General features: G+C 43.7%; 2 protein-coding genes across 2 annotated transcripts; one reads left to right on the forward strand and one right to left on the reverse strand.

Moving 5' to 3' along the window:
- Nucleotides 1-35: 35 nt before the first annotated feature.
- LOC147277358 (TMV resistance protein N-like) lies at nt 36-4,533 on the reverse strand. The gene is made up of 5 exons (XM_086253118.1): nt 4,040-4,533; nt 2,308-3,391; nt 1,871-2,146; nt 685-1,776; nt 36-593 (listed from the first exon to the last, which is right to left on the reverse strand). Exons 1-5 carry the CDS (start codon nt 4,531-4,533, stop codon nt 36-38), a joined length of 3,504 nt encoding a protein of 1,167 aa, XP_086109244.1.
- Nucleotides 4,534-14,737: 10,204 nt separating this feature from the next.
- Nucleotides 14,738-20,540, forward strand: LOC147277359 (uncharacterized). The gene is made up of 2 exons (XM_086255626.1): nt 14,738-16,154; nt 16,312-20,540. The coding sequence occupies exons 1-2, from the start codon at nt 14,738-14,740 to the stop codon at nt 20,538-20,540; spliced, it is 5,646 nt and encodes a 1,881-aa protein (XP_086111752.1).
- Nucleotides 20,541-26,862: the final 6,322 nt, after the last annotated feature.

Below are 26,862 nucleotides of genomic sequence, written 5' to 3' on the forward strand. Positions count from 1 at the left end.
TAGCACATCATAAAAAATAAAAATAAAAATAAAAATCATGTTTTCTTGAATCTTTTGAACCATTGTTGCTCATCAAAACTCCCAGTTCCACTAGGTCCTTCCCCATCACTGTTTGGATATCCCTTGACATCATAAGGAGAAATGTCTGTGGTGGATTGGGTCATCATTTTGTTGAACTCTTTCACATCTTCGGCATATATCAAGCGGGCACCGCACTTCTTGACCAGGCTGGGGCCTGAGCTTTTGAATGAAAATATTAACTCACTGCAACTGTTTTGCCACTCTGTACCAAAGCTTATATCACGAGACACATAGAATAGCCAAAGATGATCTGAAACGGGCTGGACATCAGTTGATAATAGAGGCGCAGGGTACTCTTCTTTTCCATTGGCTTCCAAAACACAAGAGATCTCCCATCCACTGGAAAAAGCTTGAAAAACAGCGCAAAGAGCATATCCCATCCACTTATTATCACGCCATTGCGGAGTTAGCTCTACACTTACTGAAGATCCCATTCTTTGATGACTGAACCACCAAGGAATGTTACTTCCAGGAACTACGATTTCATATCTATCTCCTGGATAAGGAATTCTCTGTACAGGAGAAACAGTGGTGTTAAACAATGTGTGTGTGTGTGTGTGTGTGAGAGAGAGAGAGAGAGAGAGAGAGAGAGAGAGAGAGCACCTGAAGGTATTTTTGGAACATAGTAAATGTTATATGATTATAGCTTTCTTTCTCCACCAATCGAAAGCAATTGATCAAATTGAAACATGACGAATTCAATGTATCCAAATTTGATGGACAATGCAGCAATTCCAGTGAAGTACAACCATCGGCAGTTACTTCTAAGTTTTTATTTGATGAAAGGACTGGAAGGTGTTTGAAACTCCTGCAACGACTCAAGAATAAATTCTCAAGCTTAGAAAGTTGGCTAATGGTTCCAGGAAGGCTACTAAAATCATTTCCACTTAAGTTCAATGATACTAAGGAAGATAAACAACCAATATCAATGGGAACTGTTCCTTCACCAAGATTGTGATCACTTAGGTCTAATTCCGTTAAAGAACAGAGCCCTGACAGGGGAGGAAAGCACGATCTCATTGGCTGAAGAATTGTCATTGGCATTATTCGAAAAGGGAGGGAAATATGCCATGGTTGTTGTGATGACCCTTTCGGTCCACGAAAAAAAAATGATTTAAGGTTTTTCAAAAGGACAAAGGAAGATGGCCATTCTTTTATAGCAGTTCCACTTAAATCAATCTGCTCCAAACACTCTAGTTTCCCAAAGCTTTCCGGCAGCTTGCAGAGTTTTGAGCATCCAGAAACATTAAGACTTTTAAGGGACTTCAAATTGCCAAGGGTACTTGGAAGACTATTCAAATTTATGCAATCTCTCATATCCAATAAAGAAAGGCTAGTTAGACATTCAATTGATGAAGGAATATTTTCAATAGCAGTCCCATCTAAAGAAATCTTCCATAAACGATCCATATGTCCCACAAATTCAGGAATCTTTTTAACCCTTGAGCAACCAGAAAGAATGAGAATTTCAAGGCATTCCATTTCAATCTCACCTGGAAGACTCTCTAGACTTTTGCAGTCTTTAAGAGTCAAGAAAAAAAGCTTTTTGAGATCTCCTATGGATGGGTGAATCTCAACTAGACTTTCACATCCCTCAAGATCTAACCTCTCAAGATTTTGGATCCCTTCGAAATCTGGGGTTCTTGTCAAAATTTTTGAATGACTAAGTTTGATGACTTTCAACTTGTCAAAATTCTGTAAATATTACAAGAAATGTAGAACAATTAGATTCAGTAAACTTACATATTATTCTAATAAAATATATTATGTTGAAGCTGTAGAGGTATACCTTTCTTCCATTCCAAAGCTGTTCAATGCTACTATGACACATGCTAAGTTCAACAAGGTCATCCGGTTTGAAATCTAATGGGAGAGAATTTAGAGGAAAACCTCTCCATTCAAGAAATCGCAAGGAATTAGGAAGACATTTGAGGCCCTGGCGAAGGTGCACATTGTGAGCTTTGAGCAACTTAAGATAAATCATCTTAGAAAAGGCTTCGGGATGGCATTGTGCTTCTTGGGATTCAGGCAATTCTAGGACAATGGCTTCAACTGCTGCTGTTCCCTAATGACGAAGAATAAAGAACAAGTCAATTGCATAATATTATAAAGGACAAGTGATCTGCACACTATAAGGAAAAGAAGATTCGTAACATTAATAGTGTGTTTTATACTCTGTTGATTGCTAGATTCATCTACACTTGATGTATCCATGTAAGCTCTTACCGTATTATTGATCAAAACATCAGAGATGTCCCTAGAAAGCCACAACCTGCTACGTTTACCAGGTTCTTGAGACTGTTGACGAACAATTTCTCGACCCATTTCTTGTAATATATCATGCATCCACACCATGTTATCTGAAATTGTTAAGAGAGACCTCTTAATAAGGACATCTATACCACTATGCGGATGAAAGCCACAACTGTCTAGTATTTCAACTACTCGATCTTTGTACTCTCCTTTAAAGAAACAAGCGATATGAAGAAAAATATTTTTCTGCTGCTTATCTAATCCATCGTAACTTATTTTAAGTCTATTCATAATTTCTCCATTAAAATCATCCTCAAGTTTACGTAATTCACCACTCCATGCACCTTGATCTCTTCCATACAAAAGTGATCCCAAGACTTTAAGAGCTAATGGAAGGCCATTGGCATAATTCACAAATCGTTTAGATAGATCTATATAATCATTATCCGGATAATCTCTTTTAAAGGCATTCCAGCTAAAAAGTTCAAGAGCATCATCTTCATCTAACTCCTCCACCTTAAATAGTCTCGCTACACCATGTGTAATTAGCAAGTGTTCATTTGTAGTAGTAATAATGACTCTGCTCCCCGGACCAAACCAATTTGGGCTTCCGCATAACATTTCTAACTGACTTATATGGTCCACATCATCAAGAATGAGAAGAAACTTTTTCCGAAGTAAGTAATTTCTCATTCTCTCTTCTTCATGAATGTTCCAATCTTCTATATTTCTATTCATAAGGTTCTTGGAAAGTTTTATTTGTAGATTGGCTAGACCATCTGTCTTAGAAACATCTCTAACTCTGTGAAGAAAGCTGCTGGCATCAAATTTATGAAGATTCCTCTTATAAGCTATGTCAGCAATGGTTGTCTTACCTATCCCAGGCAAACCCAATATCCCTATAAAGCGAACATCATGCGAGTCTGTATCTAAAAGCAGACCAAGTTGATCCAATCTTGAATCAATCCCAACCAGCTTTTGTGAAGACCCAAACAATATCGGACGTACTTTAGTTCGTACCTCTTCAACAATTTCTTTGATGAGCTCTGGTTCATATCTTCAAGAAGAAAAGGCAATAATCAAGGCATGACCTAACATTAGCCATAAATAGACAGAAAAAGACAATTAATTAAACACACTGTTTTTGTTTTTTGCCACATGCAGCTCTGGTAACCAAGTGGTCTCTGCATCGACTTAATAAGATGGTGGTTTTGTATTGGACCAACATAAGGGAGGATTTAGGAGAAGGGGAAAGCTACCCAGCAACTAGACCTAGAAAATAAGAATTCTTTCACTTTTTTTTCCCCTTAAATTCTCTTGAGTGGACCTAGAATATGATAAAAGTATTTCAAACCTTTAAAATTACACAAAATGTACAATGTATTTCCTTGTTAAGATGTGCCGTTTTGGATCAAGTGGTCCCAGACACCTCATTACAGATGAATACGTGATAAAAATAATCAAATAAGTGTATTCTTCAGTCTGTTAAACGAATTAAATTTGGTCTCCCACTATAAATTATTTTATGAATATGCTTTCATGAAATGCTTGTTGTACAGCCTTCATGTATCAGGTTCTAGTAAAATTCAATGGAATTACAGAGAAATTCATAAGAATTATAGCAAAATTCATTAGAATTTTAGTGAAATCAATGAAATTATTATAGAAGTCACTTTTGAATTGAGGGAAAAGAAGTAATGCCAACATATCCTTTGATGTCCACCCTTTGAGACTTGCCACTTTTCTTAAAGCATCTCTCCATCGCTTCACCTTCTCCTTGTCATCCTTAAACCTTTCTTCAAGTTCAGTGAAGGCTTTCGCAAAACTTTCCATTTGTTTTCCAACATGGGAAGGCTCTACAGAATAGAAAATTGGTAGAACTGTCCCTCTCGCTTCCATGCACTGAAGAATCTTTAAAAGTTCATCCAGGCACCATGTTGAAGAAGCGTAATTTTGAGATATCACAATGATGGCAAACCTTGATTGTTCAATTGCTGAGAAGAGTTCAGAAATCGGGTTTCCTATTTGAAGTTCTACGTCATCCAAGAAAACTTTTGTAATTCCTTGCTCGAGCAATTCTTTATGTAAAAAGGCTGTAAAACGCTTGCGTGTTTCACCCCTAAAACTCAAGAAGACATCATAATTCCATTCATGAGCTGAAGAAACATTTGAACTGGCTCTTTGGGTGCCCAATGCCATTGGAGACTAGCTAGTTTCTTGCTCGTGCCAACTAACTGGAGATGATGTCAATGAGACTAGTTTCAAAAGCAATCTGCTGGAGACAGTCCAATTAATTAACTAATGCAAGTGAGTAATTGGTAAGCTTTTTCAACCATTTTTGTTATAAAATGAACCATTACCAAAAAAACATGAATACATATTTCATATTGCTGATCTACTTATCTGATCTAATCTGCAAAATTGCATACTATACTAAACAGAAGTATCATAAATTGACCTGTGTAATTTTTAATTTGGGCTCATGCTCTAATACTCTCAATGTATCACATATTCAAAGTCAACCCCTATTCCCTTTAGCTTTCCCAAATTAATTATGGCGAAAATCAAATTAGCCAAATAGCATCATCATCATCATCAACAATAATATGACTCAGAAAAAGCAGATTGAATGCAAATGGGGAAATACAAAAACATTTTATGCACAAATGCAAAGAAATCATGAGAGATAGCTTTTACAGAAATTATCAGTTGGAGGCTTGGAGCCTAAACTCACAGCTGAAGTGAAAGTTGGTGATCGGCAGAAACTCCAGCAGAAAAACACTACTGTCTCCGCTTTGACTCTGACTCCGAGTCTCCGCATGCGATTCCCAATTGCTGCTTTCACCTCATTGACCAAGATCCAAAACTAAGAATTTACCTGCAACAGTTTTTGGCCATGGATATTTCCCAATAGAACAACTTTTTGTTTTCACCAATCCTCTCTATTTATTCCATTTTTAATCTTCAACTTTTTCGTGTGTAAAAGTTTGTTTTGAACTTTTGATCCGCCTAAAATTTGACCCATACTCATATAACTAGTCACTGCTACGCTTGGAAGAAAATGGCTCAAGATCAATGAAGTTTCTTTACTGCATCTCTATTTTTAACTTTCTCCCCTTTTCTTTCAGGGTTCTTCTCTTACAAATAAATTAGAATGACTGCTGTCCCAACTCAGATTTTAAAGGAGTTTAATAAATTTTAAAATTCATAGAATTCATCAAAATTTAAAAGAATTGAATAAAATTCTTGTGAAATTTGTTATCTATAAAAAATATATTCAAATTCATCCAAATCTATTAAAATTCTTTACTTAATGAAACTCATAACTTTTTAAAGACACCTAAATTTTATTGGAATCCATTAAAATCTGAATTGGAGATACTTAAATTTCATTGGAATCCATTAAAATTTAAGTTTAAAACACTTAAATTTTATTGGATTTTTAAAATTCAATAAAATTTAAGTTGAGGACACCTCCCTAAGTCTCTAACCTAAAAAGAAATTTTTTTTTAAAAAAACCCATGAATATTAAGTATGTGGGTTTGAAAATGTAAATCTTATAAACTTAGAAAAAAAATATAATCTCAAGGTGGTGTGGGATTGTACCAATGTATCTTATGGGAAAGAGGAAGAAGAGATATATGGGAAAGCTGAGGCTAACACGGAAGAAGAGAGAAAGGGAGAAGACAGTGGAGTAATTTTAACCATTAGATTACATGGTTTATATTTTCCAAAGGCACATAACCGGACTACAGAGAATTAAGATCCGATGTTGGGTATACAAAATTATTGGGTATGACCAAGGTGTTGAGTATAGTTTAAGTTAATTATTTTTTAATTAAATATTGAGCTAATTACAAGTAAGTTAGTAAAATATTTTAAAATTATAAATAGGCCAATGAATATTTTTTTAAGAGCAAATTACAATTTAATACCTCAATTTTATATGTTGTTTTAATTTAGTACCCCAACTTTGAAAACTTACAAAAAAATACCTCAATTTTCATTTTGTATCAAAATAGTACCTCCGTTAGTTTTTCTGTCAAATAAACCGTTATCTGATAATGTGGCAGAAGTATTTTCATCTTTTTATCCACATTTAAAAAATAATAATACTTTTAAAATTTTTGAATAAAAAATTTTCCTAAAAACATTTCTTAAACAAATTAAAACAAAAAAATTTCTTTAAAATTATTTTCCCTCTCCATCTTCCCCAACCGCCCCTATCCTCCCCCCACCCCCAGCCCCCCCCACCCAGCCTTTCCCCTCTCTCTCCCTCTCCCTCCCAGCCCCCACCCATCCCTTTCCCCTCCTCAGCTCGCCCTCCGTCCTCCCCCCTCTCCCTGCCCGACCACCATCTTCCCCTACCACAGTCGCGTCACACCCCCAGCCCCGTCACACTTCCCTTCCCCAGCCATGCTCCACCCTCCCTCCCCGCCCCCACCCCCAACCTCAGCCACCCAAACCCAGCCCATCCCCTCCACCCAAACCCAGCCCGTCTCGTCCCCTCCTAGCCCCCACCCAGCCCAGCCCAGCCTACCCCTCCCCTCCCACCCCATCGTTCCGACCCGCCCCCTCCTTACCCGCTCCGACCCCCCGCTTCGACCCCCTCCCCCTCTCTCTGCTCAACCCTCTCCCCAGCCCCCGCGCACCCTCCCCCCCTCACCCCCAGCCCCCACCTAGCCCTCCCCCAGCCATCCTCCCCCCTCTCCCTGCCCGACCACCCCTAGTCTTGTCACCCCTCCCCCCCTTACCCAACCCCAACTCAGCCCCCTCAACCCTTACCCAAACCCCCGACCATCCCTCTGATCTCCCCCCAATTTTATTTTTTTAAAATTTTTAAAGGTTTTAATTATTTTTAAAAAAATTTGTATTTAAAAGTTTTTAAAAATATTATTATTTTTAAAATTTAGAGAAAAAGACGAAAATACCTCCGCTACGTCAGCAAATAACGATTTATTTGATAGAAAAACTAACGGAGGTACTATTTTGACACAAAATGAAAGTTGAGGTACTTTTTTGCAAGTTTTCAAAGTTGAGGTACTAAATTGAAATAACATGTAGAATTGAGGTACTAAATTGTAATTTGCTCTTTTTTTAAATTCCAAAATAGTCACCATTGACCTATTTGTAATAAATGAAATTATGCATTTTACAAAAAATGATATAACAAAAATTTCAAATTACAAACACTGCCACTAACATCACTAACTAACATATGAAAATTTCTATAAGTTACAAAAAGGTCAATCGATGTCAACAATATATCCTAATTTTAAAAATTACAAAAAGGTCAACCACTATCTAGAAGCTGACACATATCTAAAGTAAAAGTCAACAATAATTTTTTTTTCCCTTTCTCTTATTTTTACCTACAACAACGTGTAACCTTTTTTTCTTTTCCCTTTCTCCTTTTTTTACATGCAGCAACGTGTAACTTTTTTTTTTTTTTTCCATTTCTCCTCTTTTTACCTGCAGCAACATGTATGCTTTTTTTTTTTTTTTTATTCTTTTCTCCTTTTTTTACCTGCAGCAACGTGTAACGGTTTTTTTTCCCATTTCTTCTCCTTTTTTTCCTTGCATCTTGTTTCTCTTCATCCTCTTGTTTAAGATGCATATTAGACATATACAGTGAACATATTAGACACTGTTTTTTAATTGAAAACTGTCGCACAGTTACCGATTTTAAATTGGAAATTGTCACACAGTTTCAGAAACATATTAGACATTGTCTGACAGTGTCTAATATGCCAATTTTAAATTAGAAATTGTCGCACATTTTCAAAAACATATTAGACATTGTTAGGCAGTGTGCATATTAGACAATGTGTGACAGTTACTGATTCGAAATCAATAATTGTGTGACAGATACTGAAAATTAGTATCTGTAAAAACTTAAACAGATACTGTTACACAGATACTGAAAATCAGTATTTGTAAAAGCCTAAACAAATACTGTCACACAGATATTGAAACTGATAATGTCACAAATATACTAAAACAGATACTGTCACACACATACTGAAACAGATATTGTCACACATATACTGAAAATCAGTATAGATACTGAAACAGATATTGTCACACATATACTAAAACAGATACTGTCACATAGATATTGTGCGACAGTCACTGATTCGAAATCAGTAATTGTGTGACAATCACCAATTCAAAAGTGTTTATTATGTTGTTGTGATTTTAGATAGATTAAATATCAAAAAATTTGGGCACCCCAATTTTATATAGGAGACACTTGTCAACTTGACATTTTAGTGTAGAAAACTTTAAGCAAAAATTCAATGGGTATTGTTGACTTCACAAAGGGATATTTCACTAATTGCGATCCAAATTAGTTAATATCAATATTAGACACTATCAAACAGTGTGCATATTACACATTGTCAGACACTGTTTGACAGTGTCTAATATGCCGATTTTAAATTAGAAATTGTCACACAATATTGAAAACATATTAAACACTGACAAGAAATCAGAAATTGTAAAAACCTAAACATATACTTAAACAGACACTGTCACACATATACTTGTTAGTTTCTAGGATTCGATATTAGTTTTTCCTTGTCAAAATCATTGTATTTATTTTTTAATTATTCACTCACAAGCTCTAGGCTAGAATTAAGGTTAAGTTCACTTGTGTTGAAGAAATCAAGAATGAAGTTGCAATGCAAAAAGATCTAAGGTATATTGCACTTCATGTATTTCACGAAAAATAGTTTTGTGTCTATTTGACTAGTCACTCACTAATCATAAGAACAATTTTCTTCACACGTGTACTGCACTTGCAATTTTATCACTTGAATAATTGTTGACAGTTTAGCAGCCCATTTCGTGATTTGGCTCTTAAACCCCAATCAAATTAAAGCTCATTTCTCTTTCTTTAAACTAGCATGTGCACTATACATGATCTGGTTGTTCACTCATACACTCACATCACTATTCATCTTCTTCCTCTTTTATGAATTTTGCAAAATGAGGATATTATTGAATTTACAGCTCTACATCCTTATCTTCAGCTGTACTAGGATTCCTTTCAGGGACAAAAAGAATATGTCTTCATTTGTCTCTTGTGGACAGCCACTACTTAGCTTCCACGTGGCACGAGCAGCATATGTGTGTGTGCGTTGTGAGTATTTTAGTGTCCTTGGTCTGGGTCTTCTTTGTGTGACGTGAATTTCATCTGGGCATACTTGTTGCGTGAGTGCTTGGTGCTTTTGTGTGTGTGCTCATCTTTTCAAGTAAGATAATATTTTTGATTTTCAAAAACTAAATGATTTTCTTAACTTGTTTTTCACCCTCTAAAATCTGAATGTGTTTGAGTGTGTTCTAAAGCTTTTCACAAATTCATAAACACTATCATTTAGATTTTAGATCTAAGGATTCTCTATTAGCTTTTTCATGTCTTTTGCTTGAGAAGACTGATTTTTAAAGAATCTAAATCTGCATATCATGTTCATACATTGAAAAATCTGCTGTGTTTGGTATGAATCGGTGTCATGGGTTGATGAGCTTGGAGTTTGAGCTGCCTTCTTCATGAATGACTGATTGCCTTGCTTTTGGAAGTTGCACAAAGGGGTAAGAAGCTGCCACTTAGTTTAGGACTTAGTGATTGAGCTTGTGTGTTGTATGCTCCCTTTGTATTGAACATCCTTTATAGTGGATTGTCCGGTCAACTGAAAAAGACCCCCAGTTTTTACCCTTTGTGGTTTTTCTGGGTGAACATCTTGTGTGCCTTCATTTCCATTTTGTGTTGTTATGTTTACTGACTCACTCAACTTTTAAACACAAATCTGCATTAAATTTATATGCTCGATATTGCTATATGTCATATGGAACTGTTTAGCTAATCACACACCACTGTAGTTGTGGATAACAATGGGATGCCTACTGTGATGGGTCCTCTGAGTGTATAGGTTGTCACTTGATCCTTTGGTGTGTTTGATTTATGTTGTTTACAAAAGTTATTTGTGATTTACAAGTCTCAATCTGTGTCTTCAGATTTTTGCCACTGTGTCGTTCGAGTTTTGGCTGTTTGATTAGTCCCTGAGTCATCACATAAACAAAAATTGGAGTCCGATTACTGACTGTGGTTTTAATCAAGTTAATTAGGTAGATAAATCACCTAATACAAACTTTCAATACTGAAAAAAAAAAACAATAAAATCCAATCAAAATTAATATAAGTGGGTTGGATCGAATCCTATAAAAAAATTAGTGCACATCATACTTGTACTGTTTAAGCTACGCCGGATATTTTGTGGCTATGTTTTGAGAGTTGGTTAGTTGAAACTTGAAAATCAACACCTCGATTTGCATTAAATACAAATGCCAATGTCACTACAAAACAAAAGATGCATGGTTAATATATGCTTTTTATCACGCAAGTTGACGTCGTACGTTATGTATACAAACATCACTTTACTTTATTTGCCTCCTACTCTTCACTCTTCACTCTTCACTCTTCACTCTTCACTCTAAGGGTGGGCACGGGACCGGGGGGGGAGGGGGGGGGGACAGGACTAACCTCATCCCGTTCCCATCTCATGCTTTGGATTTGGGATCGGTACGGGACGGGGGTAGGCGTTTTAGAGCTTAGTACCATCTCGTCCCTGACCAAACCAATTCGGTACGGGTTCGGTACCAACCCGATCCCAGATAAAAATAAGAAAAATAGGTGGCTGGGTGGCTGGGAAAGTGGCCTGACGGCGAAGTGGGTGACTGGGCTGGGTCGCGCACGGGCTGGAAGTGGTTGGGTGGCTCGAGTTTAAGGTGGTTAGGTGGCTGGCCAGATGCTGGTCGCGAGAGAGAGATGGAGGAAGTGAGAAGGCAGAGAAGAAAAGAAAGTGAGGGCACATGAGAGAAGAAAAGAAAGTGAAGGCATGGGCTGGAGAGAGAAGGAAGGGAGAAAGAAGAAGAAGGAAGATAGAAGGAAGTGAAGGCACGGGCTGGAGAGAGAAGGAAGAGAGAAGGAAGGGAGAAGGAAGGGAGAAAGAAGAAAAAGGAAGAGAGAAGGAAATAAAAAGGAAGTCACGGGTTGGGTTGGGGAGAGAAAGAGAGAGAGAGAGAGAGAGAGAGAGTTTTTAAATTTTAAATAATAATTAAATGGTTGGAGAGAGAAAAAAAAAATTTTAAAATTTAAAATAATAAATAAAATATAATTCGGGACGGTACGGGACGAGATGGTTTTCAAACATCAGAACCGTTCCCGTCCCATTTAAGAACGGGACAGGATGAGATCGGGAAGGGGATGAAGGAACAAAATTTCGGGACGAGATTGACCGGGACAGAACGAGACGAAACAGGACGGTTTCAGTATTTCCGGTATTAATGCCCACCCCTACTTCACTCCATCAATTAATTAATTTCAAAGTGGACTGGGTCAGATATCCTTTTATTATGTCCAAAACAGCTCCTCATATTGCATTGCAAAGAACAAGAAGGAAATAAGGTTGTGGGAAAATTCTATTCAGCCCAGCAAAATGCGCTGCGGCCGCACAAGCGCACACTTATTGACCAAAATGTAATTATCAAAATTAAAACAATGGGTTAGGACCCGCACAAGCGCACACCAATTAACCTATAAGTAATTATCAAAATAAAACAATGGGTTGGGAGCAAAAGGGTAAAACAAACTAAAAAAAAAAATCAGTAATGGGCTGGGGCCCACAAAATTATTGACCAAAATGTAATTTTTCAAATGAATTTTTTCAAAATTATAAAACAATGGGTTGGGGGCACCTCCTAGAAGTGCTGCCAATGAAAAACACGGGAAGCACTTGGGCTGGTTTTAATGAATTTTTCAAGCTTCCAAATATATCCCTATTTACTTGAACAAATGCCCAAATAACCCTCGTATATCAAAACCCCAGCAAAAACCCTCTTTATTTTTTTTTTTACGAGGGAAGCATTCCAGTTTCGCGGGAAAAAAACAAAAGGCCAAAGGCCCATTGTGTTCCATGAAAACCCTTTCTCTCATGTAAGAAAAAAATAGGAGTTGCCTTCAGGCTCTTCTCTCGGTGCCAATCTCCATCCCTCTCATGTCAATATCTCTCCATCTTCTAGAATTTCTTTTGGATTTTGTCATCACTTTCTGAAAAGGGGTGGTGCTTGGATTCTTTCTTTAAGGTATGAGATCAGGCTTTCAACCTCTCATTCTGCTTTTTTCATTCCAAATTTTTTGTCATTTTTGAATGGGTTTGTGTACTTTCTATTGAGTTCTAAATGAGTTTTTTGGGTTAACTTTACTTTGTTATTATGTATGGTTAATTTGAATAAAATTGAGATGGGTCTGAATTGTTTTGCTGCTATGGAAGAGTTTTTTTGAGATGGATCATGCTTGGGTTTATTTTTGGATTGAGTCTTTTTGTTTTCCTTTTTGGTTTTTTTTTTTTTTTTTGTATAGTTATATATGGTTAGTTTGTATAAAATTGAAATGGTTCTGAGTTTTTTTGCTGCTATGGTCAATAAAATCATAAAACTACCACTCAAAATGTTGCTAAATTCAAAAATTGAAATTAATGTGCGCAAATGAAAAGGAAGAAGGTGGAGGACCAAGTAATTAATTGCCTATCTTGGGTCCTGGGTCGGTCAGCCATCCAGTACAACGAGTGTCAAGTAATACCCATATATTTAGTAAAAATACCCATATACTTTCAATCTACATCTACAGAGTTGGGCTGTAGAGTCAAAATACCATTTGTTAAAGGGTTGTAAATGCTCTTAATATTATATAGTTGTCTATGAAAGTACAATGCTAATACTTTTTAGGATGCTATATATCACCTATAGCTTTGTTAATTTGGACAATAAAATATATTATTTAACTGCTGATAATTTTTTTATTAATTACCATAAATGTTGGAATTTTACTTTCGTTTTTTATTTTAAAATTTTATTTTATTTACTGATACAATTGAAGTTATAAGAAAAAATGGCCAACTCAGTAATTTAGGGTGATCTAAACATAATTTTTTTTTTTATGTCTTCCATCTCTCTCTATTTTAAGGCATCTCTTGCCTAGGTCAATTTTTTAAAATGATACCTTTATTTCTATGTGTTGTAGTCCAACTTTTAAATAGAATGGTGTATTGTACATACCATGTAAGACATAGGTTGGGAAAAAATTTAGTGTAATTGTATAAATAGAATTTTCTTTTTTTCATGAAGTACTATAATTTGAACAAATGAAGTATTTCTCAATTGCTCTGACATTTACTTACAATGACGAAAAATTTGGAAAAATGAACCTTTTTTGAGCCAATTAAAGACTTTTGACCCACTTTTTTAATTTAAGTAAATTTTAAGAAAACCACAAAAATTGTAAATTTCACTCGAAAACTCATGTAAAATATCTATTTATTTTTAAGTCACAAGGGGTGACTTAAAACTAAACTTTTCCTCACTGATGTTGAATGATGTAATATTATTTTTATTTTACACTTTGTTGAATGATGTAATATTGTTTTAAGATTTAAGCATTTAGAATTTAGGTTTTATGACTTTATATTTAGGGATTTAGGGTTTTAACCCTAAATTCTAAAGACTACAATAAACTCTAAGCTCTCAAAAGAATACACAAATTAACTTAACCAAAATTTGAGTATGCTTGAATACTGTTCGTATGACTAATCATCTCGGCATAACGACAAGTCACACAAGGCCCAACACCATGCTGTTTGGGCCTAGACCCAAAAGACTAAGTCCTTCCTGGGCTCCTAGCCCATGACCTCCTAGGCTCCGGCCTCATGGGCTCCGGCCCCCTGGGCCCCGGCCTCTTAGGCTCCGGCCTCCCAAGCTCAAGCCTCCCGGGCCCCCGGCCCGTGTCAATTCACTCGGATCCTCGAGACCGGTGCCACGTGGCGCTCCTACAGTGCAAGTCACCACAAAGGACACGTGTTGTCACCGGATTGGTTGACACTCTTCCAAAGGTACTATAAAAGAGGTACCTTCTTGTCACAAAAGGACAACTGAAATCATTATTATACTATTCACTCACTCTGCTCTCAGATCTCTCTGAACACTGACTTGAGCGTCGGAGGAGCTTTGGCCGGCACCACACCGGTGCCCTTCCCGCTCACCTTTGTGTACTTGCGCAGGGTGCTTTGGATATCATTCTCTCTCATTACTCATCAGTCGGACCCAGCTACCCGTTCCTGCCCCACTTCGACGTGTCATCCGCTCAGTGGCGGGTCAACGGGCCTACGTGGTTCGACTCGACGTTGACTGCTCTACCATTTTTGAGCATCAACAGTTTGGCGCCGTCTGTGGGAAAGTTACAACTTTTCCCCATTGAATTCTCTACCCTCAGTTGAGGTGCAAAGACCTTCCGAGCTTCCGAGCTCCCTAGCTTCCGAGCTCCCTAGCTTCCGAGCTACCGACCCTCACAATGTCTGACGGAGGTCCTATCCTCGACCAAGTTGACAACACCCCGCTGGTTGACAAGCGAGGTAAGAAGACTGCCGAATCTGATCAGGAAGAGTACATCCAGCGTTTGGAGGCTCAGCTCCAACGAACCCAGGAACAGCTCGACCTCCAAAAAGGTGCAACACAGCTTTATGAGCGACTCCTCCGTGACAGGGAAGGACATACCACTCCCCGGAGTGGTGAGAGGAGGAACTCCCATGACAGGGACGAACACACCGCTCTCCGGAGTGGTGAGATGAGGGATCCCCCCCGAAGGGACCAAAATGTTCCCCGCCAATTGGATGTAGGGCAAGGTAGCCATCCGCCCCCAGGTTTCCAAAAGAGACTTGTCCACCCGGTCAACCGGGCTCGATCTGGCGAGCATCCTACCCGCTCTGAGGAGTTCCACATTTACCGGGACTGTCGTCATCTGCTCGACGACAACCGCTCTCGGCGAGAAGAGCAGCGGACGAACCGGGGCGAATCCAACCCGCGTCCCCGAGACTTGGAGGAGGAGCAGGGGCGATCCAACCCGCGCCCCCGAGACTTGGAGGAAGAGCAGGCCCCCCGTCCCAAGCGACGACGGGGAGAAGAGCAGGTCCTCTCGGCTGGGCGCCGCGCAGAAAGTAACACTTATATAAGTGAACAAGTCGCTGACTCCGGTAACAGCGGCTCTCTTCCACCAGACCAGCTCCAGCAACTTCTCATGGACATCAGTGAGCGCCTGAAAAGAGTGGAAGGAGGAAGTCGGGGTGGGCACCCATCTTTAGAAACAAGGGAGCTGCCTGGACCTTTCACAGCTCGCATCCTATCCGCTCCTCCGGTGGGCGACGTCCGACCTCCCAAAATCACTCCATACACAGGGAAGGAAGACCCGTATGATCACCTCATGAGTTTCAGATCCGCTCTGGAATCTAAAGGTGCTGATGACATTACGAAGTGTCGAATCTTCCCTTCCACCCTCTCTGGCAGTGCAAGGGACTGGTTCTACCAACTTCCTCCGGGCTCGGTTGATTGTTTCAACGAGCTCCGAGAGCTCTTCCTGGGCCAGTATATCATCCAGACCGATAGAATCTACACCACGGATGACCTGACTCGAGTCCGACAGGGCAGCAGGGAATCCCTCCGGGAGTACATCACTCGATTTCAGCTAGAACGATCCCGGTGTCGCGACTGTGATGAGAAGGTAGCCTTCGCTGCTTTCAAGGGTGGTCTCCTAGAGGGGGACTTCTTGTTCGAACTCAACCGCCGCAATCCGCGCACCTACAAAGAACTTATGCAAGAGGCCATTGCCTATGCTACTGCGGAATTCAAAACATATGGAAAGAAGCCGCCCACCATGGATCGCCCAAGTACCGACCAGGCCATCATAGTGCCACCCCAGCCCAAGCCCTACTCGGGTACTCAGCATGGGGGGGTCCGGGAAAAAGTTCAGTAAATTCACCAAGAAGCAATTTGGTGATGGTAGAGGTGGAGGGCAACGAAGGGAGGAAACTTATCAGACATCCTACGCCTCCAGGTTCAAAGTCTATACAATTCTCACTGTTACTTATACAGAATTGTATCCTCAGATCAAAGACATACTTCCCAAGCTCCCACCTCGCCCACCACAAACACGGTACCGGGCCAACAAGAACTTCTTTTGCCTTTATCATAATGACCATGGCCATGACACCGAGGCATGCAGAGCCTTTAAAGAGGCAATAGAAACTTTGGTACAGGAAGGAAAATTGGATGGCTTTATAGACAAGGAGGCCACCGAGAAGGCCAAGGCCGAAGGACAACGACGGGGGCGGGTCAATACCATCTGTGGGGGCCCGACCCTCGCTGGCAACTCCAACAGGGCTAGGAAGGAATACGCCCGAAGTGCTCAGCAATGCTCCGGCGTTATGGCTGTAGACCTCCACCGTGGAAAAAAGACTCCTAAGCTCGGGTGGTCGCCCATTTCCTTTGCTGAGGAAGAAGAACGTGACTTGATCTTCCCACACGATGACCCCCTGGTCATTGAAGCCACCATAGCTAATTTTGATGTGGCTCGGATCCTTGTCGATTGCGGGAGCTCCGTCAACATCCTCTTCGCCTCCGCCTTCACAGCTCTTGAGATTGACCAAGAGAGGCTTGACCGGTCGGTCGCTCCTTTACTTAGCTTTTCGGGCGATATGGTCACCCCTCTTGGCGGGATCTACCTTCCACTCACCCTTGGGAGGTATCCTTCGTCCGCTACCACAACCACTCAGTTTTTGGTGGTCGACTGCCCCACAGCGTACAACGTCATCCTGGGACGACCAGCCCTTAACCAACTGAAGGTTATGATTTCCACTCACTTGCTTTTGATCAAGTTCCCGACCCCATGTGGCACGGGGGTAGTCAAAGGCAACCAAGTGTCAGCCAGGTCCTGCTATACGACTTCCGTCAAGAAGAAGAAAGAGGCCATGCCCTCTATGGCTGTTTCTGTCTCCCCCACTTGCCCTACCCCGGATCTTCCCGAAGATCCTCGTGATTCATCTTTCAGAGCCATCGCCCAACCAGATGACAGTCATGTGGAGGAAGTGCTCATCTCACCTGCCTACCCGGACCGCAAGGTACGGGTCGGAACTCAACTCAGTATCGCCCTCCGAGACGACCTCATCAACTTCCTTCGTGCCAATGCTGAAGTCTTTGCCTGGTCCTATGATGACATGCCTGGGATCTCTCCGGAGGTGATCTCCCATCGCCTAAGTCTTAATCCGCGGCACCGCCCCGTCCGCCAAAAACGCAGGCAGTACAAGCCCGAAATCTATGCTGCTATGAAAGAAGAAGTCGACAAGTTACAGAAAATTGGTTTCATCCGCGAGGTTTCCTACCCGGATTGGCTGGCCAATGTTGTGATGGTCAAAAAATCAAATGGCAAGTGGCGGATGTGCGTCGATTTCACTGACCTCAACAAGGCCTGCCCCAAGGATAGCTTTCCTCTTCCACGAATTGACCAACTGGTTGATGCCACAGCAGGCCATGCACTCCTTAGTTTCATGGACGCCTACTCCGGCTATAACCAAATCCTTATGCACAACTCCGACCAGGATAATACGGCCTTCATCACTGACAGGGGCCTATATTGTTACAAAGTCATGCCTTTCGGACTCAAAAATGCCGGGGCCACCTACCAGCGTTTGGTCAACTCCATTTTTTCAGAATACATTGGTAAGTCCATGGAGGTCTATGTGGACGACATGCTTGTCAAGAGTGTCCGGGCGGAGGACCACGTCCAAAAACTCTCTGAGATGTTTTCCGTGCTCAAGAAGTACCAAATGCGCCTGAACCCTGCCAAGTGCACGTTCGGCGTATTTTCGGGAAAATTCTTTGGCTTCATGGTGAGCCAAAGGGGGATAGAGGCCAACCCTGAAAAAATCAAAGCCTTGATCGATATGCAATCTCCCAGAACTCAGAAGGAAGTGCAGAGCCTAACGGGCAGGGTCGCCGCCTTGACACGATTCATATCCAAGGCCACCGACCGTTGCGCCCCATTCTTCAAAACCCTTAAGGCTCGGACAAAATACATTGACTGGACTCCGGAGTGTGAGCAGGCCTTCCAAGATCTAAAAGAGTACATGGGCAGATCACCTCTACTTTCTAAACCCGAGCCAGGGGAAGAGCTACTCCTCTACTTGTCCGTTTCCCTGACAGCCACCAGCTCCGTCCTCATTCGACTTGAGGATAGGGTTGAGCACCCGGTGTACTATACCAGCAAGGCCCTGCAAGATGCTGAGACCAGGTATCCAGAGATAGAAAAATTAGCCCTTGCCTTGGTCACATCAGCCCGGCGCCTCCGCCCATACTTCCAGGCTCACCCTATCGTGGTTCTCACCAATCAACCACTTAGGCAAGTATTGCAGCGGCCTGAGGTCTCTGGCCGACTTATCAAATGGTCCATTGAGTTGAGCGAATTTGACATTTCCTACCGCCCAAGGCCCGCAATCAAGGGACAAGCCATTGCAGACTTCATTTCAGAGTCTACATTCCTACCCGAGGCTGCGCCCTCCTCCGCCATTGTGTCGACCACCGATCCACCAACTTCTTCTACTCCGGAAATCAGGCCGGATCGCCCAATCTGGTCTTTATATGTTGATGGGTCTTCTAATCAACAGGGCAGTGGAGCCGGACTTGTTTTGATCGCCCCTGACCAGACCACCATTGAGTATGCTCTTCGCTTCGGCTTCCAGGCATCCAACAATGAGGCTGAATATGAGGCCCTCATTGCCGGCTTATCTTTGGCACTACATATGGACGTGGAGCAACTCCGAATCTACAGCGATTCTCAACTTGTGGTGAACCAGGTCACACAGGAATACCAGACCAAGGGTGAGCGCATGACCGCCTACTTCACCAAAGTTCAAAGCTTACTCAATCAATTCTCAGCATACCAGCTCATACAAATCCCTAGGGCGGACAATGAAAGGGCGGATGCCCTAGCTCGCCTTGCCTCGGCAGTCGACCATGAACCTGGGAGGTCTGTCCCAGTTGAGTTCTTACCTCAGCGCAGCATTGATGTTATGGAAGTCTGCCAATCTGCGCAACAAGCTAGTTGGATGGACCCTCTTCTTGCATTTCTTAAGCATGGGAACCCGCCCGCGGACAAGGCTGAGGCTCGGCGCCTTCGCCATAGAGCTTCCCGGTACACCATTATCAACGACAAGTTATACAAGCGGGGCTTCTCCCTGCCATACTTGCGCTGCCTTACCCCCGAACAAGGCGACTACATCCTCCGGGAGATCCATGAAGGGGTCTGTGGCAATCATGCAGGAGCCCACTCTTTAGCCCACAAGGCCATCCGCCAAGGCTATTATTGGCCGACCCTCCGCGCTGATGCAAGGAAGCTCACCCAGAAATGCATCAAGTGCCAAAAATTTGCAACTTTTCCGCACCAACCACCCGAACCCCTAACTACCATGAACAGTCCTTGGCCCTTTGCCCAATGGGGCATTGACTTAATCGGACCAATGACCGAAGGGAAGGGCAAGGTCAAAATGGCAGTAGTCGCGGTGGACTACTTCACTAAGTGGGCAGAGGCCGAGCCCTTGGCAAAGGCAACCACCCAGACCATCAAGAGCTTTGTATGGAAGAACATAATTTGCCGCTTTGGTCTCCCTTACGCCATTATCACTGACAATGGCAAGCAGTTCGACAATAAAGAGTTCAAGTCTTTTTGCTCCGCCTTCAACATCAAGGTTTTCTTTGCCTCTCCTGGTCATCCTCAGGCCAACGGGCAGGTCGAGGCAGTCAACAAGACCATTAAACATACCTTGAAGACCAAGCTTGATGCAAAGAAGGGCAAGTGGCCTGACCTCCTACCCGAAGTCTTATGGTCCTACCGGACGACTTGTCGATCCTCAACCGGGGAAACCCCCTTTTCTTTGGCCTTTGCTTCTGAAGCCGTCATCCCAGTTGAGGTCGGGCTTGCCTCTTACCGCCTCGACACATTTCAGCCTGAGCACAATGCTGACCAGCTAGCCCTCAGTCTCGACCTAGCTGAAGAGCATCGGGCCCAGGCTGAGCTACACAAGTATGCCTACCAGCAACGGGCCACTCGATACTACAATTCTAAAGTTAAGCCTCGCCACTTCCGAGTGGGGGACTGGGTTCTGCGCAGCACTACCTTGGCCAAAACGGGTGCTCTGAAACCTAATTGGGAAGGACCGTATGAAATTATTGAAGTCATCCGCCCAGGCACATATAGGCTCCGCGCCACAACCGGCAAGGAACTCGGCCACCCTTGGCACGCCGAGCACCTCCGCTACTTTTACAAGTAGACAAATGTTGTACCCCCCGGGGACTTTCTTCAATTTTATCTATGTTATCACTTTCAATAAATACAAGTCCTACCACGGACACGTTTTTCTTCATTTTATTTAAAGTGTTAATTGGCTGTATGGACCCCCGGGTCATCAGACATCCGACCCTGCCCATATCCGCCCCGTGCATTCAAGGGAAGCTAAGTACCATGCATTCAGGGCGCGGCTATGGCAAATGCATTCAAGGGAAACTAAGTACCATGCATTCACGGCAGTCCTACCACGGACACATTTTTCTTCATTTTTATTCAAAGTGTTAATTGGCTGTATGGACCCCCGGGCCATCAGACATCCGACCCTGCCCATATCCGCCCATGCATTCAAGGGAAGCTAAGTACCATGCATTCAGGGCGCGGCTATGACACATGCATTCAAGGGAACTTAAGTACCATGCATTCAAGGGAAAATCAATCTCATGCATTCAAGGGAAACTAAGTACCATGCATTCAGAGAAAAATCAATTTCATGCATCCAAGGGAAACTAAGTACCATGCATTCGATAAAATTCTGCAATACCATGTATTCAAAAGAAGGGCATCCTACCCCATAACGGGTCGGACACCCTCCAAATCATCCAAATAACAATTAAGTACAAAACTTAATAATCAAAAGAGTTTGCAAGTTGGCACGGGCCACATCCGACCCGACCATACAACTCAAATCAAAATAGGGTAATGGTCCGCCCACCCCTGCCCCCGGGCCATAAGTGCAACAGATGCCTATTTGGGATCCTCTCCCATATCACGCTCTCCAACTGGGGATGCTATGTCCTCATGCTCTACCTCCTGGGCACCTTCCTCCGGGACGTTGCCAGGCACTTCGTTGCCAGCCCCTAGCAGACCACGCACGCGGTCCCAGTCAAAGTCAGGGCACATCTCCTCGAGCTCCAATTTGCAATCGCCAAAGCCCATGGCATAGCCGCTGTTGTACTCATTGTCCAACTCCTGCCTAGCCTGGTCCGCCTCTTGCTTGGCTTGGCTCAGCTCCTGCCCGCTCTGCTCCAACTCCTGCCTAGCCTGGTCTGCCTCCTTCTTGGCCTGCAGCAGCTCGGCCTGCAACGCCTGGTTCTGGGCAACCAGGGTACCGACCCTCTCCTCAGCTGAGAGCGCTCTGTCCTTCCACACCACGAAGCTCGACATCTCGTCCTTCATCTTCTCCACCATGGCCAGGACCCCGACATGTGCCCGATAAGTGAAGAACAGTGCCTGCCAGGTCGGATGCCACGAAAATGTTATTACAAGCTATAAAGTTTAAACTTTGGACATCTCGTCATACTATACCACTTTCCCTTACCTGGGACTGCTCAGTAAAGGCCCGCTGCAAGACGGATAGTGGCTCAACCTCATCGCCAATCACCCGGTCATCCCTCCCCTTCCTCAGGGATCCTCCAAAGTCTGTCACTGCCTGCTGTGCCAGACGATCCTCCTCGGGGACTGGATCAGACGCAGTGGCTGTGGCTGCCCTCTTGCCCTCTCTCCCGGGCTCGGCCGCATCTAATACCGTCTTCCTTTTCCTCCCGGGAGAAGCCGCCTTCGGAACCTGGGTGTTGGTAGACCCACCATGCCTCATACCCCCGGGCACTGTTGCACCTCTACTTGCATTCCCCTGGGACGAGCCACCCCCGGCCAACAGTGCCCCCATCATCATCCTCCTCTGGGCAGGCGGGGCATGACCAACCGGTCTACTTGTTTTCTTCGTGTTGGCCATCTTCACTGCAAGACCAAAATAAAATTCAATGAGCACAAATTATTATCTCATCAACTACTACTCCAAGAGGGGAAGTACAGAAGCTCGCCTGGGACTCCGAAGCCGTACTTGGCCAACTTCTCAGGAGACAAGAGGTAGGCAGCGCTCAACTTTCGAGCAGGTCGGCTAAGCACTCTTCGCACCTCTTCCGCGCTATCCTCCGACAATGGAAGCCTCTCCCACTCACCCCCTGCAAAATCAAACAACAAAAGACGACTATCAGTATAAGCATAACATGAGCTAATAATCCAAGTGTACATAGACCAATGCATTGGCTCAGCCAGACAACCTATTATGTGGAAATTCGTCGGCACTCTATACGTGGTCATCCTACCACTCCGGCCGAATTCCCAAGCTCCACTCGCGAAAAACCATTTTTTCTTCCATTCCTTATGAGCGTCCGGGTGGCTCACTTGTATTTGGCGAGTCGCACCATCAGTGAACTGCCCATTTGCCAACTGTGAGCAGTACATCCACCCTCGCAATTTGGGGCTCGATTTAATCTCAAACAAGTTTGAGAATTGAGCCATGGTCGGGGCATCATACCCCTCATCTCGGAACAATACATACAGCCCAATCAATGTTCTCCAACTATTGGGCGTCAGCTGAGCTGGTGCAATCCCTAACTTCCTCAACATATAATGGAAATAGGGGTGGAGCGGCAGCCTAAACCCATGGTGGAAACTCTTGGCAAAACACAAAATATGCCCCTCCGGCGGGTCACTCAAGACATCATCCTCTCCCGGGAGGCTCAGGTGGATATAATCGGGAATGTGGAACTCCACCCTCAATTTTTCAAGGTCCTCCTCCGTCATCCTATTCTCACACAACCCATCCACGGACCAATAAGGCACACTGCGCCCACCCACATCATCACAACTAGTGGGTGTCTCTCCATCATCGCTGTCCTCACTACCAGTGTCTTTTCCCTCACTTCCCATCACCATGGACAAGCTCTCCTGGACGGTCTTGAGTACTTTGCCCACCCCCACGTTTCCACAACCCATCCGGGGTCGGGGCATATTGGGCCTCATCGGCGTCCCATCACTTGCGGACGCCCGATCAGACTCCCCTTCTGTAGAACTGTTCTCATCTGAGGAAGCCATGAAATGTCCGACCTCAGCACACCTGCCCATCCAAGACAACACCATGGACATATCAAATCAATACCGGTTTCCTACCCCCCGTATGTGCTCGGATACACCCAGTTTGACAACATTCACCCTTTCACATGCTCAGCCACCAATCATTTATTCACAATATCAATTCAAGCAGACAAGCAATAAAAAATCAAGCCTTTACCTATGTTCCGCGGCTACAACGGCTCAGACGGGTTCCGACCCACTTCTCTTGCCTCCTCGGTACCTGGACAACAACACCACTCAATAAATTACAAAGTCAAAAAATGAAGGCATGTCGCCTACCCAGTGCTCGGCAAGGCTCATACCCACTTGCACCTCCACCTGCCCCTGCTCACATTATCCACAAAATTCCCAAACAAAATTCCAAGGTCCGCCTCGGGCTGGACAACCAATATTTCTCACAAATCTCAATTTTCTCAATTTTCCAAGGCAAAATCAGTATATCAATTGAGTAGAAAATTGTTTGAGATTGCTCACCTCAAAGCACCCGAGCACCCGAGCAGCCGCGCACCCGAGCCCACGCTCAAATCCGGCCTGAGCCCACTATTTTCGAGCGAAGACAGCAGCCACAAGCCGCGCCCACCAGCTGCTCCGCGCCGAGCTGCCCTCGAATCCGACCCGACCTGCCCCAAGTCCGAGCACCCGAGCACACCCCTGCCCTTCCTCCGCTCGCCCGCGCCCACCGCCGCGAGCCCAACCTCCACCTCCACTCCGAGCCGCGCAGCTCTCCCCTCCAACCCGCGCCGACCCGCGCACTCCCTCACCCAACACGAGCAGCCCACTGCTGCGAGCAACAGCCCGAGCCGACCCTCTCTCTCCGATCCGAGCTCGACGAGCAGCAACACCACACCACAGCCGCGCCGCCACCCGAGGTCCCCACCTCTACTCCAAGCCGCGCACAAGCCCTCCCCTCCAGCCCACTGCTGCAAGCAAAGATCCGGCCCGTGCAGCACTTCTCCGGCCCGAGCCCAGCCTCCACCTCAACTCCGAGCCGCGCGCCGCTCTCCTCCAATCCGCGCCGATCCGAGAAGAGCAGCTCGTGTTCCGACCCGAGCAGAGCCGAGCCTCCGACCCGAGCAGCTTGTGCTACCCTTAATCCGACCCGAGCAGAGCGCGGCCGCCTCGACGAAAAGCCCGATCCGAGCCCTGCTCCACCTGACCCGAGCTCGCCCTTCCTCTTCCGACCCGCGCAGAAGACTCCCTCGCGCCCCGAGTAGCTCCGATCCGGCCACTCCGCAAGCTCCGACCCGAGCACCCCTGCTCCGCCACCCACAACGGCTCCGACCCGAGCAGGCCCCAGCCACTCCCACTTTCCGGCCCGAGCACTTCCCCTCACAAGATCCTACCCGAGCAGCCTTTTTTGCTCTATTTCAAAAACCCAGCCGCCCCTTGCAGTTCACGTGCCTCCAACACTATCTCACAGCACTCTCTCTCTCCAAATGCCAATTTATTTCACCTTTCTCTCTCTTTCCCAAATAAATCTACAGTACCCAATGTGAGATTTGGGGGTGGGTCTTTTATATCTGAGCTATACACTGTAATTCTACAATCTTCTTTACAGAAGGCAACATTCCACCATTAGAATTGGGCGAGGTCTACTGGGATCACATCCAGTGTCTACTGCTCGGACTACAGGGCGATCAAAAAAAAAAAAAAAAAAAAAAAATTTGATACAGGGTCTACTGCTCAGACTACAGGGTGATCAGAAATTCAAAAAAAAAAAAAAAAAAAAAAAAAAAAGGGGATCTTTCATATGTAACCCCCAAGCTTTCCTACAGTACAGCTTTTCTTGCTAAGGAACTTGGGGGACTTCTAAACAGTATCTTAAGCAGGAACAAGTGTGTGGTTACTTGTCGTTCTGCTCGGACTCTTCTGTGTACAAAGTTCCCAACCAAGAAGTATCTTTTGCTCGGAAACTTGGGGGACTTCTGTTCGTATGACTAATCATCTCGGCATAACGACAAGTCACACAAGGCCCAACACCATGCTGTTTGGGCCTAGACCCAAAAGACTAAGTCCTTCCTGGGCTCCTAGCCCATGACCTCCTAGGCTCCGGCCTCATGGGCTCCGGCCCCCTGGGCCCCGGCCTCTTAGGCTCCGGCCTCCCAAGCTCAAGCCTCCCGGGCCCCCGGCCCGTGTCAATTCACTCGGATCCTCGAGACCGGTGCCACGTGGCGCTCCTACAGTGCAAGTCACCACAAAGGACACGTGTCGTCACCGGATTGGTTGACACTCTTCCAAAGGTACTATAAAAGAGGTACCTTCTTGTCACAAAAGGACAACTGAAATCATTATTATACTATTCACTCACTCTGCTCTCAGATCTCTCTGAACACTGACTTGAGCGTCGGAGGAGCTTTGGCCGGCACCACACCGGTGCCCTTCCCACTCACCTTTGTGTACTTGCGCAGGGTGCTTTGGATATCATTCTCTCTCATTACTCATCAGTCGGACCCAGCTACCCGTTCCTGCCCCACTTCGACGTGTCATCCGCTCAGTGGCGGGTCAACGGGCCTACGTGGTTCGACTCGACGTTGACTGCTCTACCATTTTTGAGCATCAACAAATACCTTACTTGAGTATGCTTGAGTTTGAATAGTATTGAATGCTCCATGAATTTTCTTAAATTATGGATTAGAAATATTTTGTGTGGCTTGAAAATAAATAGAATAGAAGTTTATCTTTACGACTAAAAAATGTTGTACTTTGTGACTTATTAATAAATAACTCTTTTAATTTCATATAAAACTAACCAAAAACTTATATGAAAAGTCTTAATTACCGAAAAAAAATTGGAAAAAAGGTTTTCCAGTCTGAAGAATGTAAGCAATCAAATTCCAGCACTGTTTTGAACCTACTCGGTTTCTAGTAACTTATGCTTGACAGCTTTATACCCTTCCAAGAAAAATAGTTCGTTTTTTATTTTTTTTATAGCATTGTGATAGAAACTGGAGGTGAGTCACTCACCGCTAAAACTTGAGAAGGAAAATGATCATCCAGTGTTGAACAGAAAGAACACAGTCTACTGCTTAGACTAATCCAACTGAATGCATCTAAAGAACTACATCACCCCGCTCATCCCATGCCACTTAATTTAAGAATCTTGGGCACTTCAAGTCATCTTCTAGTGGTGCAAATGTGCAATAGACATGAAGCAAACTACCTTTATAGCTAGGTACCCAAATGCACAAAATCTCTGAATCTAGATAATCAAGGATTGAATTTGGATGCTCAGGGACTGAGCAATAAGCACTTAAGAGTGATTCCAATCCAATTACATTGATTACATGAACTTGTAGATTCAGATTCTCACTGATGCATGATTACTGTGATGGCTAAAACCTTCCCAGTATACTGACCCTCATCTCGACGGTAAACTCCTCTGCTTTTGC

Source organism: Dryas octopetala, chromosome 8, assembly GCF_963921425.1.
Source record: "Dryas octopetala chromosome 8, drDryOcto1.1, whole genome shotgun sequence".
Classification (NCBI taxonomy): domain Eukaryota; kingdom Viridiplantae; phylum Streptophyta; class Magnoliopsida; order Rosales; family Rosaceae; genus Dryas; species Dryas octopetala.

Coding starts and splice junctions, on each gene's coding strand:
- LOC147277359 (XM_086255626.1), top strand. CDS start 14,738: ATGTCTGACGGAGGTCCTATCCTCGACCAAGTTGACAACACCCCGCTG. Junction 16,155..16,311: donor CCAGCCCAAGCCCTACTCGG/GTACTCAGCATG, acceptor TTACTTATACAG/AATTGTATCCTCAGATCAAA.
- LOC147277358 (XM_086253118.1), bottom strand. CDS start 4,533: ATGGCATTGGGCACCCAAAGAGCCAGTTCAAATGTTTCTTCAGCTCAT. Junction 3,392..4,039: donor GGGTGGACATCAAAGGATAT/GTTGGCATTACT, acceptor TTCTTCTTGAAG/ATATGAACCAGAGCTCATCA. Junction 2,147..2,307: donor ATGTTTTGATCAATAATACG/GTAAGAGCTTAC, acceptor CTTCGTCATTAG/GGAACAGCAGCAGTTGAAGC.